This window comes from Calypte anna, chromosome 6, assembly GCF_003957555.1.
Source record: "Calypte anna isolate BGI_N300 chromosome 6, bCalAnn1_v1.p, whole genome shotgun sequence".
Taxonomy (NCBI): Eukaryota; Metazoa; Chordata; class Aves; order Apodiformes; family Trochilidae; genus Calypte; species Calypte anna.
In genome coordinates this window covers 18,664,501-18,683,211 of record NC_044252.1, presented here as the reverse complement: position 1 = coordinate 18,683,211, position 18,711 = coordinate 18,664,501, and the positions used below count along the sequence as shown (strand labels likewise).

The window sequence follows — 18,711 nt, the reverse complement described above, 5'->3', positions numbered from 1 at the left end:
TGTGATCCATACAGAATACAAGTATCTCCTCCTTCTTGTTTTGCTCCTTTGATGCCTGAGTTGAAGACACTGGGGTGCAAATCAAGTGAGGTTATCACAGATATATCTACATGCTACTAATTAAAGAAGAAATACCATTGCAGAAACTTAACACATCAGGATTTAGCATTTATGACATTGTCAGGACAGCTGTATGTCTGAATGCTAAAAGAGTGAGTAACTGAACCCTAAAAAGAGCCAGATTTTTTTCCCCCATAATTATTTTCTTTAAAAAAATTGACTGGCACTTGGCCTACTAATTCCTACTAATAAACCTACATTTTAAATTTCTTTGTTCACCTCTATTTATCAATTTCTAGAAAAACTTGTTTGAACAAGGCTGAGAAATCAACTGTGGAGTACAGGGCCAAGATATTCAGGGAACTTCATCTGGGATCAAGCCTTCACTGGCTGACATTAACAAGAGGCAGTGACTGCAAAGTGAAAAACTGAGAAGCATTTACAGAGCTTTAAGTACAGGGCTGCCGCCTCTGCAGCCAGTGAGAGGCCCCTGGCACAGTGCTGCCACCCCAAGGATGCTGCTGCCACCCCAAGGATGCTGCCAGGCAGCAGTGCCTGTGGCACCAGTTGAGCAAACACAGCACCTCCCTGTAGCATTGGAATCAGGCTTGGGTAACAATGGGTCTGTTTAGACAGACTTGAGATGTGTGTCATCAACTCTTCAGCTTTCTAAATACTGTCAAAATAGGGAAAGATTTCATATGGTCCAAGGCAAGTCTTGGCTTCTTTTTCACAAGTTCAATTGCTCAATTTAAATCTGAATTCTGACCATATGAAAGCAGATGAAACCCATCACATGTAGGAATCAGGTAAGCATAGGCTATGACAAGATCAATAGGAAAAAAGCAAACATACTCAAGGTAGTTCAAACAATAAGCTAAATGTGAGAAAAAGGAAAAGGTGATCAAATTCCAGTGACCGATCTGAAACTCCCAGTGTTATCCTGTGGGGATTTTTCCTCCGGACAGGTTGTCTTTAATATATAGTCTCTGTGTAGCTCCTCTGAAATGACAGATGGAGCATAGTTACTCCCTCCCCCTGTCTGAACCATTGCTTTTGACTAGTGTATTTTTTTTCTGAAGAGACAAAGACACTTTTACAAGTTGCACCCCAGACACACGGTATCTCTTTAACCCTCCCCAGCAGCTTTATACATGTTCATTAATACTATAATCACTTTGATTTATGAAAATGTGTGGCAAAAAAGGATATACACTGTGTGTAGCTAGAGAAGGACTGACAAGAGAGCTAGTCAAACTATTTATGCAAGTGACATCTTGATTCTAAAAAGTTTGTTAAAATCTAAGTTACCGTGTGTTTTGAGAAAATACAAAATAAAATCTGCAGTCTCTATTAAAAAACAAACAAACAAATAAGGAGAAAAATTTTGTCACAAATGGCCCGGGGGATAATTTCTTAATTCAAAGCAGAAGTTTCTGTTTCTTTATCTTTCTGCAATTATTTATCTGTTCTATTATCAATGACAGTGGATTTTTTTGAACATTGTGAAATACAATACTACTATGCAAAGGATGCAGGTTGTTGCTACAAGTAATGATAAAAGAAATTAATCAGGGGTTGGTTGTGCTGCATCAAAGTAGTAATTTCTCCTTCATAGTACACCTGCAAGTATTACAATGGTAACCAAATGTATGATTAAGCATCACATCCATGCTTAGGTCATATATAATTAATAAGCTCTACCAATAAAGTCAGCAACAAATAAACTGAGGAAAACTTCAAGGGCAAAAGGATAGACTAAGAATACCTTTGCTCCACAAAATATAAGAGACTTGATGCATCACTTTGTGCAGAGGCAAGGAAGGTGAACCCAGGAAGTTAGCTTTTTCTTTTGAACATCTAATGATGTGAAAAATGACACCAGCAACATCTTCAGATTTAAAATCGCAGTAACTTGCAACACAGTGACAAGTGAAAACCACCCCCAAGTACAGCGGGCAGGGAAGGAGGAACACAGCACACACCTCAGCATAGTTAGGTTGATGCTGCCTGAATAGCTTTGATTAAAGGATGAGGTTTAATTCTTAAACATTCTTAAATCAAGAACAGGAAAATCAAACCAGGTCTTCTAAACTAATTTCGCTGAGATTTCAGTTCTGTTCCACAGAGTTCTTAAGCAAGATCATAGACTATTGAAGAAATGGAATTCACTTTTTAAAGGAAGAATTAATGGGTATTGAATATTTCTGTTTAAGAAATACATTTAAAGAATCTGTAAGCTTGTGAAACACATCACCAATAGAAAGTGGACGAGCATGAGCTAGGAGATGATCAATAGGATGAAAGCAAACACCTCCTAGGTAATTCAAACACAGCTTGGTTGTTTTACCCCAGGAGATTTCATTCCCTGTCTGGCAACTAACAGAGCAAAGGAAGAAATAATTAACTTTGAATCCTTTTCACATATTTACGGTAACCTCCAGAAGCACTGGAAGTTCCAGAAAGAGTCCTCTGGAATGTGCCATTTGATATAATAGCTTAAAACATTTCAATCAATATGCAGTAATATGATACTGAATACATTCTGAAGCCTAAACCAAAACCACTCAAACCAAACTGCAATGAACAGCAAGTGCTTTCAATGCTTGATCAAGGTTTTTCTTTCACTGTAAAAAAAGTTAGAATTCTGAAAGAAAAGTGATGAAGAAATCTATTGATTTCAGTAGGAGACAATGCAGTAAGCACTGGTACAGCTGTGCACATGGGAAAATATTACACAAGTTTTAGCTCTAACATAAATGATTCAATTAAAGAAAAGGAATTTCAGTTCTAATACTGTCCAAGAGATTAATCATTGGAAAAATTAAATTTTATCAGCTAAGGGAATAAATTTAGATGTTTGCAATTTAAAGCAGTTCTATAAATCTACTGTATAGGAGAGCAGATTTTTCTCTTTCACTAACCAAATTTTTACTGTGCTCATCTCTGTTTTACATAGATACATACATACATACATACATTTATCTGCCATGACTAATCAATATTTTTATTAATGAAGTGAAATGTTTAACAATGAATGTGATTTAGTTACTGTCACAGAGGATGCCGAGTCAGGGAATTTTAAAATCTCACCAGGATACTCTTCCATCCAGAAAGATTTGGGAAAAAAGAAGGTATTTTCAAAGCACAGCCCTAGACAGATGCAACTGCTTCTCCCTCCTCTATATTCCCTGATTTTGTGAATTGAAACTATGTACGACGTACATTTATAATATATAATTTTTTCCATTATTTTTATTTGGAGTATCTAGGTTATTGAAGAGGAAAGTCTGACATTTAAGTGGTTTCAATCCTCATCTTTGCTGCCATCTGTAGGTAACTTCAGTGATACAGAGGAGAAGGTTTGAATCCGGCCAGAGATCAGCCCTGAGATCAGGACCTGTGCCCATGAGAAAGCATAATGTTCTTCTTACTTGCTTTTAATGTTAAAATCAGGCAGAAAAATCTAAAATATGTAACATCTTGGCTTTGTCTCTCCTTGTACCTCAAAGTAATCGTGCAGCAGAGGAAACTAAATAATATTTTAAAAAGGAAGATGGAGGGCCCGTGCTACTTTACACTGATTTTGACTATTAATATGGAATATACCTCTGGGTGTATGTGTCTGATAGATGAAACTCAGAAAGCCAAGCAATGGTTTAACAAAGATGTTACTGTAAAGGAAACTCTTCAAAAGAAAAATAAGACAAAGCCAGATATATTAATAATATTTTGGGACCCATTATGATCAGTTTGGGATTTCTGAAATGAAACAAATGAGGCCAGAATTTTAAGTATCTGATTTAATGACTTCACAATTTTAATACCTAAAAATAGATACTTAGTAATGAACAATTTTAAACAAAGCAGATTTTTTTTGTACAGTACAAAACAATGATAGAGATTAAAAAAAATTCCTCTATTACAGGGCAAGACGAAAGAACAACAAAACATCACTGAGGAAGAGTTATAGAATGTTCAGAGGCTTATTTCATAAATACAGTGCAATGCTTTCATTTAACAAATACAAAATTTACTATTTAATTTATCAACATCAGGAAATATATAAAATGTCATTAAATGACCATCCTATTTAAAAACTGATGCAAATACAATAGCCTTTTTAGAATTCTGAGGTAATATTACACAGTAAATCAAAAAAGCGTCAATAAATAAAACTAAAAGGCAAAGTGCAATTCAGTGAAAATAAGGAGATAAAGCTTTTCTTTTAAAAATAATAGCTAAGTAGTTATTAAAAGTGGGCTTAAGCCATAAAAAAATATTTTGGCTAATTTGCCATGTTTTTAAGATAAATTTTATAGCTATTTATTAATCAGCCAACCTTCCATGAATTCAGTTCTACTGAGAGGGGAAGGGGAAAGGTGTTTCAGATTTTTTACTTCCTATCCACATTCAGCTGCCAGAAATTCAACATCAGTTGAAACTAAGTAGTCCATTCAGTGCAATGGTGAAAGTCCCATTTATTTCTAAACATCTGAAATACTGTAAATCAAAATTTTAAATTCTCCTTTTGGGAGAAACATTGTAAAATTCACAAGTTTGAAGTGCTGCTTTCAACACTCTCTGTGGTAACCTATCTTGTTTATGGACATTTCATTACTGATTCCAAGGAGACCTTACACGGCCCCGTATTTTAAAATATCCTTCTATTTATCTCTGCTTTAATAAAAGTGAAATCACTAGTACTTTCTTTAGGAAATAGAATAAATTTACACTTAGCTGTTGAAGAATATCTGCAACAGCTTTGAAACTATAGGACAGATTAATATGTTCATAGTGTAAATCTGTTGGCTGTATGCAAAATATACAGAGAGGGAAAACAAGAATAACATTTTACTCTTATTGCAAAAAGTAACTGAGTATAGACACAAGAAGACACTAAGCATCCATGCCCCTGCAGAATTAAAAGGGTAAAACTGTGAATTAGATGCTGAGGAGACAAGAATGATCTGGGCCTCATTCAGCTGAAAGAAAAATCTGTAGCTTAGATAGCCTGTTTAATTGAGAAGGAAAAATCAGAATATTAAAACTTCATATATTTTATAAAGACTAAAATTCATACTTGACTTTGTGAAAATATGGCTACAAGCTGCACATTAGATTTTTTTCTGTTATTCATATTAGTTGAAAACATTCTACCATTGGGATTGGCTAATAAAGAAAAATTCTGTATATTATCTCCCAGTGGGATACCTGTGATGTAAAGGAATTATGATAATGATAAAGTGCTATTAAAGAAAAACAGAAACAAACTGTAATTGAGAACTTGTCTTAGATGGTACTTAGCAAATAGACTACCTTTTTAATGTAGAAAGCTAATTTTTGTGACAAAGCAAGCAGTAAATGTATTGCCATTCAGAAAAAACCCCATACCCTTCATATTTACTTTGAAAAAAAATATATATCTAAGTTGTGTAAGACTGGCACGGTACTAAGAGACATAACAAAAAGCTTAAAGGCACAATTAGAAGAGAGTGAATGCTACATAAAAATGCTGTTCTTGAAGAATTTTTATTCTAAACCAAACCCCTCTGCATTTGAAATTCCAATGATTAACTTCTGCTTCAGTTCCTTCTTGTTCTTGTAAGGAGGGAGACAAAGCTGGTTGAAGCAGGTATGGGCCACAGGCAACCTAAAGTGATTAAAAAACCCCACAATAAAATGCATTGAATAATTATACAACAGAAGCAGGACACTGCCAACTGCCTACATATTTTCAGTAAATACATTACTTAAATGAGAAACCCCGTAAAAGCAACATTTATCTTAATGTTGCTGATTCAAGTTGTGTTGAACATAAATGCCACCACTTTTGGCCATCCACACCTCAGGTAAATTTGTTTGCCTGCAACTCCTTCCTGCCCTCTTTCTTTTTTTGTTAAATTGGAAACATCTCTTTCCAGATAGTGCAAACTCCAGCTACCACATGTCTTCAGAATCAGTTTTTCTCTAAATAAAAAATCTGGGTATAAACAGAATCTATAACATGAAGAGGGAAGGTGGGTCCTGGATTAGGTATAGGGACAGCTAGGTGAACCACAGTTCCAAAGTTACCCACAGTAAGGATAGAGAACAAAAAGTTCAGCCTGGTAGAATTCATCCTTACAGAGATTTGTCTCAGTGCAGGGCACTGAGGAGCTGGCAAAGCCTTGGAAAAAAAGTAGTTCACAAATTTTGGTCTTAGCCATGACAACACTTCCAGTTGAGTTTCTTCTGAGAGCTGAGTTTGAGTATGTATTTCAGGTATCTCTTGGGGTTGCCCGATTGCAATATTGGAAACTGCTGCTCACAGGAATGGATTAGTTTGATGAAAATTGTTTTTCAGTAGCAGAAGCATTTGTTTTGCCATCAGTATGAGATGCCACTGACATCTTGTCTCACAGCCACAGGCAATAAGAGGCTATGGGATCTTCTTGCCCTTCATATCCTCAAAGGACATGCAGGACAGCACTGAGGATGTTGCTCCACAACTGATTACTTGGGGTGAGAGAGGAGAGAGACAAGGAGCTGAAGCTCAGCTTGACATCTGGAACTAACCCAACACACTGAAAAATTTCTAAAAGCAATTAGAATGTAAAAGTTACATTCTAATACATGACTGAAAAACTCTCTAGGTCTGTTTTCACTGCAGCCTTTAGAGCCTTTTAAGCGGCAGCATTTTGGCCATCGGTTACTTGCAAATGTTTCTGAGAGGGGGTGGAGTCCTCCTAGATCTGGAAACTCCAAACAAGCAAGAAGATGTCTCTTACACAGAATGGAGACATGCATCAGGATTTGGAAAGCTGGGAAACTGCATATTAATACTGCAATTCTTATTGCTGTTCCAATCTTTGATCCTACTCTGTGAGCCATGTAATGCCAGCATGTCTTTGCTCATCCCTGCACTGGCAGTCTGACTGGCAGTAATTATCTTACAAAACAAACCCCTGCATAATGTTAAAAGGCACACTATTTCAAAATACACTTTTCCATTTTTAAGAAAAAGAACAATTAACAACTTAAAGAATCAGCATTGACTATTTTTCTTTTTTTATCAGATCCTTTGGTTCCTTTAACGTTACAAGGATCAGTTATTAGCTCATTGAATAAAGCATTACAAATCCCATAGTAATGAGATAAACCCAATTTAAAAAGTATTCAAAATGTGTTATGTTTACTTGCTCCAGTCTTGAGAAGGAAAATATTAGCTGGAAAGTATGTGGAATTTCTCAAGTCAACTCAATAGAAAATAAAGCACTACCAGAAACATAATAATTTGGCATAAGTATCTGCCATACACTCACTCACCAAGACCCTAAAGGAGTGCTACATCTTCAGCCACACATGTTAAAATACTTACTCATCAAGAAAGAATATAAGCATTTTCTACAACTGCAGGGGATGCTATATTTAATATATAATGACAAACAGACTCAATGAATTCAGAACTCATAGTAATTAATTTTTCCATTAATTCCATTAATGAAATATTAATGAATTAATCCATAAATTTCATTAGCTCAGCTGTCATGGGAAGAAAAACTGAAGAAATAATTTATTTGAATTGAAAACATGTAAGAAGCCTCTATAAATAAGCAATTATTAGCTTTAAATGTAAATATTTACCAGATAATAAATTTTTTATTAGAGGGTCACATGTAAAACTTATGCAATCAATAAATGGGTATAACAACATTTTAAAGACAAACTGAAGGAGTCCATGCAGCTTCTTCCTTACACTTTAGCTTGCTCTGCCTTTAGTAAGACATTCAATTGTGGCAAGGGCTTTCAGGAAATGACTGACAACATTTTGAAAAACCCAGAAAAGTACTTACCAACTAGTGGATGTCTCACTCTTCGAAATCTTGAAATTCAAATCAGCCATTCCTCCCACAGGGACTCTGTCACTTCCTGTAGCAAAATGTAGCAGCTTCTTTTGAAGGTCAAGAGAAAATCCAAGTACTACATCCCAAAAGTATCTATGTTCAGGGCAGAGGGAGCAGAAAACTATATAACACCCAATATCATGACAAAACAGTGTAAGGATAATAACCAAATGTACAATATAATGAATGTAATTTACTGACAATTTAATTAACGTAACACAGAAACCATCAATAGTATGCTAATAAGCAAGGTTAAATAAATTCTTAAGGACTTGACAAGTTATAGGAGTTGTGGAATGATGTCTTGTCAAATGATGCACAAACCCACTTTTCTATAAAAATATAAATGCTTTCACTCACTAATATAAATGTCCTTAGTATCAAATAGAGTTGGAAGTTTTAAAGCATTTTAAGAAGACTGGATAATGAAGACTCAGATTTCAGTATACAGGATTTGAAGCCACTCTTTTTAAACTATCTCCATTTTAACCTGATCACAACCTTTCAGAAGTATTCAGCAATACATTATGCCATTAAGGACCTAACTCTTCCTACTTATAGAAAATTTAAAGAGTGTCCTTGTCTTATTTGAAAATAAATATTTTTAATTTCAGTCATTCTTGTATTATCCTTGGAGAGATTATTCCCACCAGTCTACTGTTCTATTATGGTTTTACATTCAGTAATTTGAATGAAAAAAATTGAGCCTACCGTATAGTCAGATCAGTTTTTTGGTAGCCCTCATATTGGGTACTTCGTTGTAAAGCAGACATGTCCAGCTCAGGACTGCCACAGACAAGAATTTCAACCTCTTCTGGACGAAGTAGCTGTCAGAAATTAAGGATAATTTTTAATTTTCTTTTAAGATGTGAAATTATGCTACTAGATTGAGATGATTTTTTTCTTTTGGCATTTTAGAAAAATTATTGGAATAAAATTTGATAGAAATCTATTACTTAGATACATACTAATGAATTCCTCATTGTTTTGAAGAATTTTGTCCTACTGTATGTAGTAAAAGCAAATTATTGGATAACAATGTGTTATCACACACAACGTGTTTTAGTGTATTTATTTTGTTCCTCACTTCTTTTTCATCTTTTTTGTTCTTGAAATTATTACACTGACTTGCTGGTCATCTGATTAAATTACAAATGGGTCAGGAAGAAAATTATGCTACTACACAGGGAATTCAGAGGTAGGGTCTTGATCTCAATTTTAGTTACAACTTAGATTTCATTTACACTGGGAAGTCCCAATGCAGGTTGATGAGCAGCAGTGGCAGAGAAAACTTGACTTGTACACAGTGCTGTGCAAAGCAAATACACTTAACAAGAAGCTACTTGTTCATGTACTACAACATTAAACTACGTGTAAGTAGTAACTTCTCACTTGACTGCAAGTGTGTCACACTTGATTAATTTCAGAGGAATGAAGGAAATCTCATTAAAAAAAAAGATGGTGTAAATTATAAAAGGATTTCCAACAGACACACAGAACTGGATACAGGAGAATGTTTAAACTCAAGTTCACCAAGTGTTCTTCCTGCAAAAAGTCATAGCTGTTTTCAGAGGGGTCAGTCAGGAACAGATGGGCACATTTGCTCTGCTGCTCACAATTGCAGGGATTGCACAGAATCCTTCACACCAGAATCCTTCACGTTCACACCAGAGCCCGTGAAGCGTGGGTGAATGCATTCTGACACAGCTAACCTGTGGAGCTTCAATGGAACACTACAGAGAATAGTTGATTACTCTCTTAATTTCTTCTTCTTGTGTTGGATTAATCAACTACACTGACTAATTAATACTCCTCACAAATTCTACAATCATGCAGTGGAACGTGTTTAATTTAGATGTCAGATATTTGAACATAAGTAATGAGTTGTTTCATTTTATTCTTACCAGTAATGCATATGAAGCACAGACACTATGAAATCCATAATAGAAAGCTGAAAATTGTTTGTAGATTGTTTTGTTGAGAAGAAAATCAACATAGAGCTTCACATACTCTAAAGAAGAAAAACATTTTGTTTCATCATAATCATTTTAGACAATAATTTGCTGCACTCCCAAACTATATATACCTTATTAAGAAAAATTAATACATGCAATCTTAGATGCAATAAAATTGGTAGGCAAACTAGGTGGGATTATAGTAATTTCAGTTTCACACTTTGCTAAAGAGAACCTAAGTTTATGAGAAGGAAGAAAAGGATATACTTAAATCTGCCAAATATGTGTGGCTAGTATATGTTGAAGTACCTTTTCTATTCTGATTTGTGACTGGAATTTTATCTCCATTTGGCTTTAAGTTATAAGATTTTATAACACCAAATTCTTCTTGAAAAACCTGGAGAAAAAGAGGAGCCGAAGTCAGTACTTGAAAATACATTCATATACTTACAAATTACAAAGCTTGTATTAATTATTTCATGTACTTCCCCTATCTCTTTAGCCCACGCTGTAATTCTGGGGGTTGTGGGGTGTTAAGAACTTAAATATTACAATTCTCAACAAATTGTTCAAACAAATGGTAGAAAAAATGTTACACAGTGGTTCTGGAGCCACCCAGACCTGTGGGTTCTGGAGCCACAGTTTTTCATGTAGAAAGAAAAATTTATGAGCATCAAATACAATTAAGAAGGTTTTGGTTCCATTGTAGCTCACTAGGAATTTAAAATTACCCACTTCACAAAAATTCTCATCTGCTCTGACAATAATGTAATTCAAAACTGAGAAAAAAAGGTCAATACTGGTCCCAGTCAGGCTGCCCAGGGAGGTTGTGGAGTCTCCTTCTCTGGAGACATTCAAAGCCCACCTGGACCCCCTGCAGGTGACCCTGCTCTGGCACAGGGGTTGGACTTCGTGATTTTTGGAGGTCTCTTCCATCCCCTAACTTTCTGTGATTTTGTGATCCATAAACCAGCATGAAATTTAACTGATTAGTACACGTTCTAAGAAAATGAATAAATTATAAAGAATTTAATGACTGAAATAGCAGTTAGACATATGGGTATGGCAAAACTGTCACTTGAACAATAGCTTTTCAAGTGAGATTTCTTGGAAAAAGCATATAAAATCACCAGAGTGAGCTTTGAGTAGCATTTGGGTTAGACAGAATGGATACTGTTTTTGCAGCCAGATGAATTCCAAAAAGCAGGTCACTGATCGTTTGCTTTGACACCATCACCTTTCATAAGAGCTGGAAATACACCAGCAGTTGGCCATGCCACCCTGGCAGCCTATACTCAGATCCACCCTCACTGCCAGAGGACAAACACTTAAAACTCAATAAAGGAACAGCCTCTCATGCCCTGAGCCCCCCTGACCAGACTGATTCTTGAAGCAAGCATTAACATCCATGCAATTACATCCCAAATGATCAGCATTAGGCTACTCCATTGGAGAAACACTGGTAAAAATTACTGAGTTAAAAATCACTTATAAATGTGTATTTAAAGACCTGAAAGGTTGAGTAAAAATCCTCTTCAACGTTGCCTTCATAGGAGAGAAGTTCACTTAGTCCATGGGCCAGTTCCTACCACATGAGTAAAAACTCTTTAGTAAATCTACAAAATGAAGTGATGTTTTTTGCAAGGATGTGCCAACATCATTAATACAGAGAGTACCTTAGAAAAGGCTGTAGATATGCAAAACACATACACAAAGGAAAACTCATTTCTTAGTTAATGTGTGTGCATAAATTATTGTTATTTCAGTGTAAACTGTTAAATTTCTTATTTTACTATGGAAAATGTCCCTAAATGCTTATTTCAGATTTCATTACTCTAACTTTAAGCAGATCAACAAAAATTCCCCTATGCTGGAAAGCATGGAAAATTTCTGTTTTCAACAGAAGAAAAGAACACTTTATCAGCCTGCCCTGAAAAAAGCTGCTTTCAAACAGTTTGTAATTCAAGCATTAAATATAAATAAAACAGGTCTTAAATCAGTAATTTAGCATCTTAAAAAACCATAATACTTACAGGCATAATCTGAAACAAGTCATCTAATGTGACATCACAGATGCCTACAAGGGTGTTATGATTGCACGGAACAATTGGAGGACTCAGTAATTTCTTGTAGCAGCAAAGTGGGAACCGAATATCCAAGGTGATGCTATTATATACAGCAAGTCCCATAAGCTATACGTGCCAAATGTTAAGGGCCAACTCCAGACATCCTTCTATATAGTTAATATTTTAAGTAACTTGTAAAAAGTATTTAAAAATTTTACTGAGAATACTCTAATACATGCTAAACAAACAGAAGAAATCAAATTTATTTTATTTTTTTGGATTGATGATTTCAAATGTAGTTTTGTATAACAAGCAGCAAAATGGTAAAAATTATGCATGTTGTGATCAAGTGACAGAACATTCAAGAATCTTCATCATAACATTCTATGCAATCACACTTTAGTATCTGGTGAAACAAATCTGAAATCACACCAATAATTAAAAGATTTCAGCTTGTGATTCAGCTTCTCACTACAGTAGAACAGTTCAATTGGAAGGCTCCAGGAACAATCATCTGGTCCCACTTCAATCAGTAGAATGGGGGTACCATCACCTCATCTTAGTGGGCTTATTAGCATATATTATCATTAGTCATTTGTCTGAAGACTTACTAAGTCAGCAAAAGAGAAAACCTAGGAAATGCTCAAAACAGCACGTGGTTTTCATTCAATAAAAATCAACAACCAAATAATAAATAAAGGCCACACACTGATTAAGGGGGAAGGACTTAAATGAAATAATAGTGCATATAGGCTTGCTTATGCTTACTAAGTGAAATTCAGAGGTGTTATGTATGTAAAAAAATCACAACTTATACACAGAAAAATTGCATGTGTCATCTTAACTCAACTTATTTCTGATAGTAAAACATACCATGTACACACATACAACATTTTTCTTCCTATTTTTAATTTACTTCCTTTTTATACATTTAAGATAGAATGCACTTGTATACACAACACCTGAATGAGTTTTAATCCATGCCTTATTTCAACCCCATACCAACTCATTAAATGGCTGCTCATTTAATACTGTCTAGCAGACATAAAAGGATACAGCTCCAACCAATCGGAATTCAGAATAGTTATCACACTTAAAACTGCTGAACCAATGGCAGTGGGAGTCTTTGTGGTAGGTGAACATGCCTGAGGAAGAGGAATGGTGGCCTTTACAAAGCCTGATCGTCAATTAAAAGTCATACAAAATCTCCTCATTCTAACATACACACCCTTAGAAGTGCTCCTAGCAGTGCTCCTAACTCATGTGAGAACATCCTTGTTCTCAGCCCTGTCTTCTCATCCACAGCAGCACCTGGAGGTGCTTGGGCAAGGACCACCAAGGGCAAAACAGGTCTAAGCTCACCACTTCTTGCATGCTGATGTGATGCATCCTTCTGTGCCTCTCCTCACAGATATTCTGCAGTTTGTTTCCTCACTGTACTTCATCATCTGTACAGCCAGAAACATTAACTGTCTTACTAAATATATTCTTTGCTGCAACAGAAACCCATTTCTGCCTCCCTTTCTGGGTCAATAGCAGATTTTATGATCAATCTTTAAAAATACTGGCATGAATTCCATGATACAAATATCATGAGCTTTACCTTAGAAACCCACAAAGGGTTTATGGTGTACTCTTACTAGTCACAAAGGGATCTGGTTTGTATTTTCTGTCAAAAAAATGTATCAGAGAAGATAAAGAAAACAAAACACACAAACCCCAACAAATCCAAACCACAAATACTAAATACAAGTAGGTACACATTGGTCTAAATGACAAGGTAAATCCTATAGCTAATTTAACCAGAGACTAATTTGACTGCTATTTGCATCAGATACAGAGTATTCTTTTTAAGAGTAACAGAAAGTAGAAGCCTACGTAGAGAAACTCCATAACAGCTTTAAGATGCCTAGGAAGTATTGATGAGAGAAGCAAGGCACACTTTAGGTAAGTGTGCACTAACAGTGAAATTAACTTCAGTACTGCGAAAGCAAATTGGATAAAACATGATGACTGATTTTGTTCGTGTACAAAGCACTGATTAGATCTAAGAAGTTCTTGTATGCAGTAGCTCACCACATTTGAAGACGAAGATGAATTTGAAGAAAAGTAAGATGTAAACAAAGAATCAAACTCCTTCTGATTAAAAAAATAAAAAGCCAATTGATGTCTCAAGGACACCTAGTTCTTATGAAAAAATACATGTAAAAATCTGCCTTCATATCCTCCCTGCTACTCTCCAGAACAATCTGGCTTTATCTTTTGAACTATAGCTCAAAAAGGTGCTCATCACAAGAGATGCTGACAGTGCTTTTACCAGAAGCAACAGAAGACTTGTGTGTAAGGCAGAGCAAGGTTCACATACTGAAAAATGTCAGTGGTGCTGGAACAAAGTGGTCTCCAACCCCATTAATCAATTAACTGCACAGAGATGAAGAAAGCATCGTAACATACACAGGAGGGCAGAGTTAATTCTGAGTTCTTTAGCTTCACAGGTTAGACCTGCAGCATCAGCTAACCTGAAATGGGTCATGACAGTGATGCTTTCCTGTTTTTCCTTCCAAGCTTCTGACATTCCTTATTTGCAACTTACAGACAGCAGAGAATGCAGCCACTTTCTGAACTCTTCTGACACTTTGCTGATGGTCATATAAATGAAAGCATTTATACTTTAAAGCAAGGAAGCCTGCCAGAGCTGATGAATAAAAATCTACTCTCAAACGTTTCTAAACTCCTCAGTTACCAAGCTCTGTTGACAAAACATCTATTAGAACTGTCAAACTTAGGGAACACTTTCTCAAGGATAAATTGTTACCTATTAAGGTTGTTACCACCAAATGTCATCTCTCCACACCGACCTCTTTTTACTAGAGAAAGGGCTATATGCAAATAATCTCCATAGATTTAATGACATATTTATATCTTATAACTCTGCACCTCTAGGAGGGGTCCTATAAACAACAGAGAACCATGCATCTAAGGGACATGAACACTTCTAGAAGACAGACAAGTTCTTGCATTCTATCAATAAGGTGCTTTGCTAAAGTCCCAGGAAATCAGTATTTCTAATTTAAAAGCCAGCCTGGGTACATTTTAGCCCATTATAACATCAGTAATATATCCATGCACAGCTGAAGCAATGTGACTCATTTGATAAATACTAGAATGGGAGAAAAAATCCCCACCCAGATCCACCTACAGCAATATAAAAGCAGATTGATTTGCTTGTTTATGAATGCTCATTAATGCCTTCCAGCTTTCTATTTATTTAAATAATCTTATTTCTTCCCCTTGAGCCTGAAAATATCATTATGGGCTCACAGGCCTGTAGGCTATTTCATTCAGTCTCACATCTGCCTATGCTGTCTCTGCACCTGAATGAAGGACTTTCCCCCTCCTGAGAGCACTTCAGACTGCTTTAAGAATACTGCTCACAGAGACACTCCAAAGAGAATACACAGTGCTAGACCTTGCAGACACTATCAGTGCAACTGTTAGAGCAAATGGGAACTACTGATATATGGGAGGACAGAGTCAGCAGTCTGCCAGAGCTGAGCACAGTAACAGCGTTCAGCTGTAGCTACATACAAAAAACCCAGGAAAACTCCCTAAACTAAGTAACTCCCTAAACTAATAGTGAAACCAGCAGAGTGCAGTGTGAAAACAGGAAATGCAGCATGGCAAGAAAAAGGCAAGGATGGTAGGTGACAAACAAATACATTTGACTTCATCTCCTTTTGACTGTTTGCTATGACATCTATTCAGAGGCTGTTTTGTATCTCTTCCTATTCTGGAACAGGAATATGATATTCCAATTGCAACCAAACAATATATTAAGATAAATGGAAGAAACTTATTCTTAAATCACATATATTGTGAGGATTCTCAAACATTTCCAAGAGCATGCAAGTGTCAGTGCTTCAACAGTTTGCACAGTTTTGCTTATTCTTCTTAGCTTGTTAGAAACTCCAGCAATTCACTAACACTCAGAAAAAGCTCTTAAGAATTCTCTACTCAGAAGAGAAATGGAAACAACTCTTTCAAAGACCTGATTCCATTTTTAAGTTTTAAATTATCCTTGTCCTACTCCATAAAATCAAGGAAAATCCACTGCTAGTCTTGAATCACTCTGCTTTGTATCCAATATCCTCACTAGCCTTGGGATACTAACAACCATAAACATTGAGCCTCCAGTTTCTGAGGAAAGATTTAGCATTACTGAAGTCTTAAAAATCTGAATCCTATAAAACTTTCTGTTAATGAGATTTGTTCACTGTCTAATTTTGTCATATCAGCAAAGCAAAATCTGCTTCTCAGCAATGCTTAAGACTTCGTGTTGAAAGTTGAGATCTTCAAAACACTTTAAGTACTCTCCACTCTCTTCCACCTTTCTCTAAACCAAAACTTCTCATCTTTATATAGTTCTGATTTGCCCACTTTTGTTCTTACATCAGTTAGTATCTAATATAACAATGAAGAATTCTTATCCATCACTGTTTTGATAATTTAAAATGAGCAAATTTTCACATTGTACTCCAGAATATTTGTGAGGACTCACCATAATCTGGGTGAAAAATCTGGCGAATCAGAAGAAGAAACCATTCTTTTGTCAGGCCACCCATATCAAGTCCAGCTTCCCCAACAAATGTGACTTTCAACTTCTTTTTCAGATCTGCTCTCTTCCTTGCTAGCTATTGCAAAACAAAGAAGATTAAGGAGGTTGTAACATTTTATCAATACCTCTGGACACATCTGTCTCACCAATCTTGCTTTCTTTAAAGTAGTAATTTGTATCATCTACAGCTAATAGCTCAAAACTGTATTAAAACAACAATTGAACTGCAAAAGCAAGATGGTGATGACTACTTGAAAATCAACTACCTGGCACATGGTGCCTGTCTCTACACTTGAACAGAAGTGGTATGCAAACAGCTACTAGATCCAGTGAACTGAGTCTGTCCACAAGACTTTGGGTCTATTAAATTTTTTACCAACATAGAAGACATTCTGCCAAGACAAAATAATAATAATAAAAAAATAATTTGGACATCCCTTGGAGATATTTAGGAATAAGGAAATAGTAAAGTGAATTTCTTTTGCACAGATTTTATAACTATAGGTATTTCTATTATTTGACATAAACTACTTGCTGAAGTGATTTCTCATTTGCAAATTACTGTCTCAGATTTGAAATACAATTAAGACATCTTTCTCTCACCATCTGCTCCCCACACTTTTGAGATTATAATACATTCTTATTTTTCTCTTAGATGAGAAGAAAACTTCAGGAACAAATATATTTTGGTTTTCAGAAACCTTGAAGTTGTTCTCGGTTATTTAAGTGTGGCAAATAAAAACCTACAATGCCTGATAGAAAACAGTATGACCACTAATATTTATTATATCCTAGGAGAAAAAGCCAAAAGAAGCAGACTTTAATCTAGGAAATAAAGTATAAGCTTCTGTTTTGTTAACATGAGCAATCAGAAGTTATTTATTCTTGTTTTGCTTTCACCACTTGGACTTATTATTCAATACCAATAGGCTGGTTTTGGTGTTGAGAATGTTTATTAGCAGGGTTCATTGGATACCGTGGAAGTGTTGATTTTAAAGGACACACCTGTTTCATTTTTTAAAAAGGAAAAATGACATTCAAGAGTACAACTTAAAATAAAATAAGAAGTTAAGAAAAAAAAGCCTAAAGTAATTGTCATAGGATAGAGAAGTTAGTGAAGCAAAAGAATAAAAATATTCCAAGAATTAGAACAGAACAAACTCATTAGTGATTAGTCACTTACTATTCATGCTCCTCTCATGGAACAAAGTCCTACATAACCTGATAATTATGCACTGCATTCATAAGACAAAAATTGCAAACACATATATACTGCATCACATGCAAGCATACATCTTCATTATGGACTTAGTTACAGAGATCTGAAGACAGAAAATAAAGTTCAGAACATCTAATCTATTCTGCAGCACTGCTGTTGCACTGCTATTATGACAGTAATTCAGTCATTTATGTTTTTCATATTATACAGTTATATATTCCCCATCTCTTAGTGCAGAAAGATTTAAATAGGACTCAGGAAGCTGAAATCTACTTAGCATCAACACAGCATTTAATTACATTTTTTGTTACCTCATCAAGTGAATCACTAACAAGGTGAGTCCTCCTCACTTTCACATTTAGAAACAACATATTCATGTCAGGTTTCTGTCTGCGAGAGACTTTATCCACAAGGCTTTGCTATTTAAATGAAAGAGAAACATAACATATAAATACCTTCATTTGCAAAACCAAGCACCACACTTGTTAAATTCAAAAAGTCCTTATTGTCTTGCATTAAGACATTAGTAAGAAATTGGCTTCAGTATCTTCTAAGAGATAGAGAGCAATTTCTTTCCTGCTGCAGACAGCATTTATACCACAGTCAAACTTAGCAGGAAGTTTAGGAAGAAGGTAGCAATTGTGCACTGACCTTTTAAAATCTCCAAGTACCGTGACATGAACATACAGTTGTAACCTGGTCTTCCATGACAACAATCTTCATGGAATAAAACAGGGATCATTCCAAAATTCTCATGGAATTTTTCTTCCTTAATTACCTTGCCAATTTAACATGCTAGCACATTTTGCTAGTTTCTCAAAATAACAAACAAACAAAAAAACTCTAAGTCTTTCTCCACAACACTGGTATTTAAAAACATCTTGAAATCAAGCATAGCAAGAGAATCCCT

General features: G+C 35.4%; 1 protein-coding gene across 3 annotated transcripts in view; it reads right to left on the bottom strand.

Moving 5' to 3' along the window:
- Positions 1-3,863: 3,863 nt before the first annotated feature.
- Positions 3,864-18,711, bottom strand: part of HECTD2 (HECT domain E3 ubiquitin protein ligase 2) — a 38,521-nt gene continuing 23,673 nt past the window's right edge. For 2 of the 3 annotated variants that reach the window (XM_030453522.1, XM_030453523.1), the window contains 10 exons: positions 18,113-18,220; positions 16,526-16,658; positions 13,024-13,112; positions 11,935-12,093; positions 11,412-11,486; positions 10,211-10,298; positions 9,851-9,957; positions 8,658-8,773; positions 7,896-8,039; positions 3,864-5,713 (listed from right to left, as the gene is read on the bottom strand). In XM_030453522.1, the coding sequence (XP_030309382.1) occupies positions 5,593-5,713; positions 7,896-8,039; positions 8,658-8,773; positions 9,851-9,957; positions 10,211-10,298; positions 11,412-11,486; positions 11,935-12,093; positions 13,024-13,112; positions 16,526-16,658; positions 18,113-18,220 (1,140 nt within the window). In that variant the 3' untranslated portion in view covers positions 3,864-5,592. Of the gene's footprint in view, positions 5,714-7,893; positions 8,040-8,657; positions 8,774-9,850; positions 9,958-10,210; positions 10,299-11,411; positions 11,487-11,934; positions 12,094-13,023; positions 13,113-16,525; positions 16,659-18,112; positions 18,221-18,711 lie in introns of those variants that run through there. The other variant, XM_030453524.1, reaches the window with a different exon arrangement.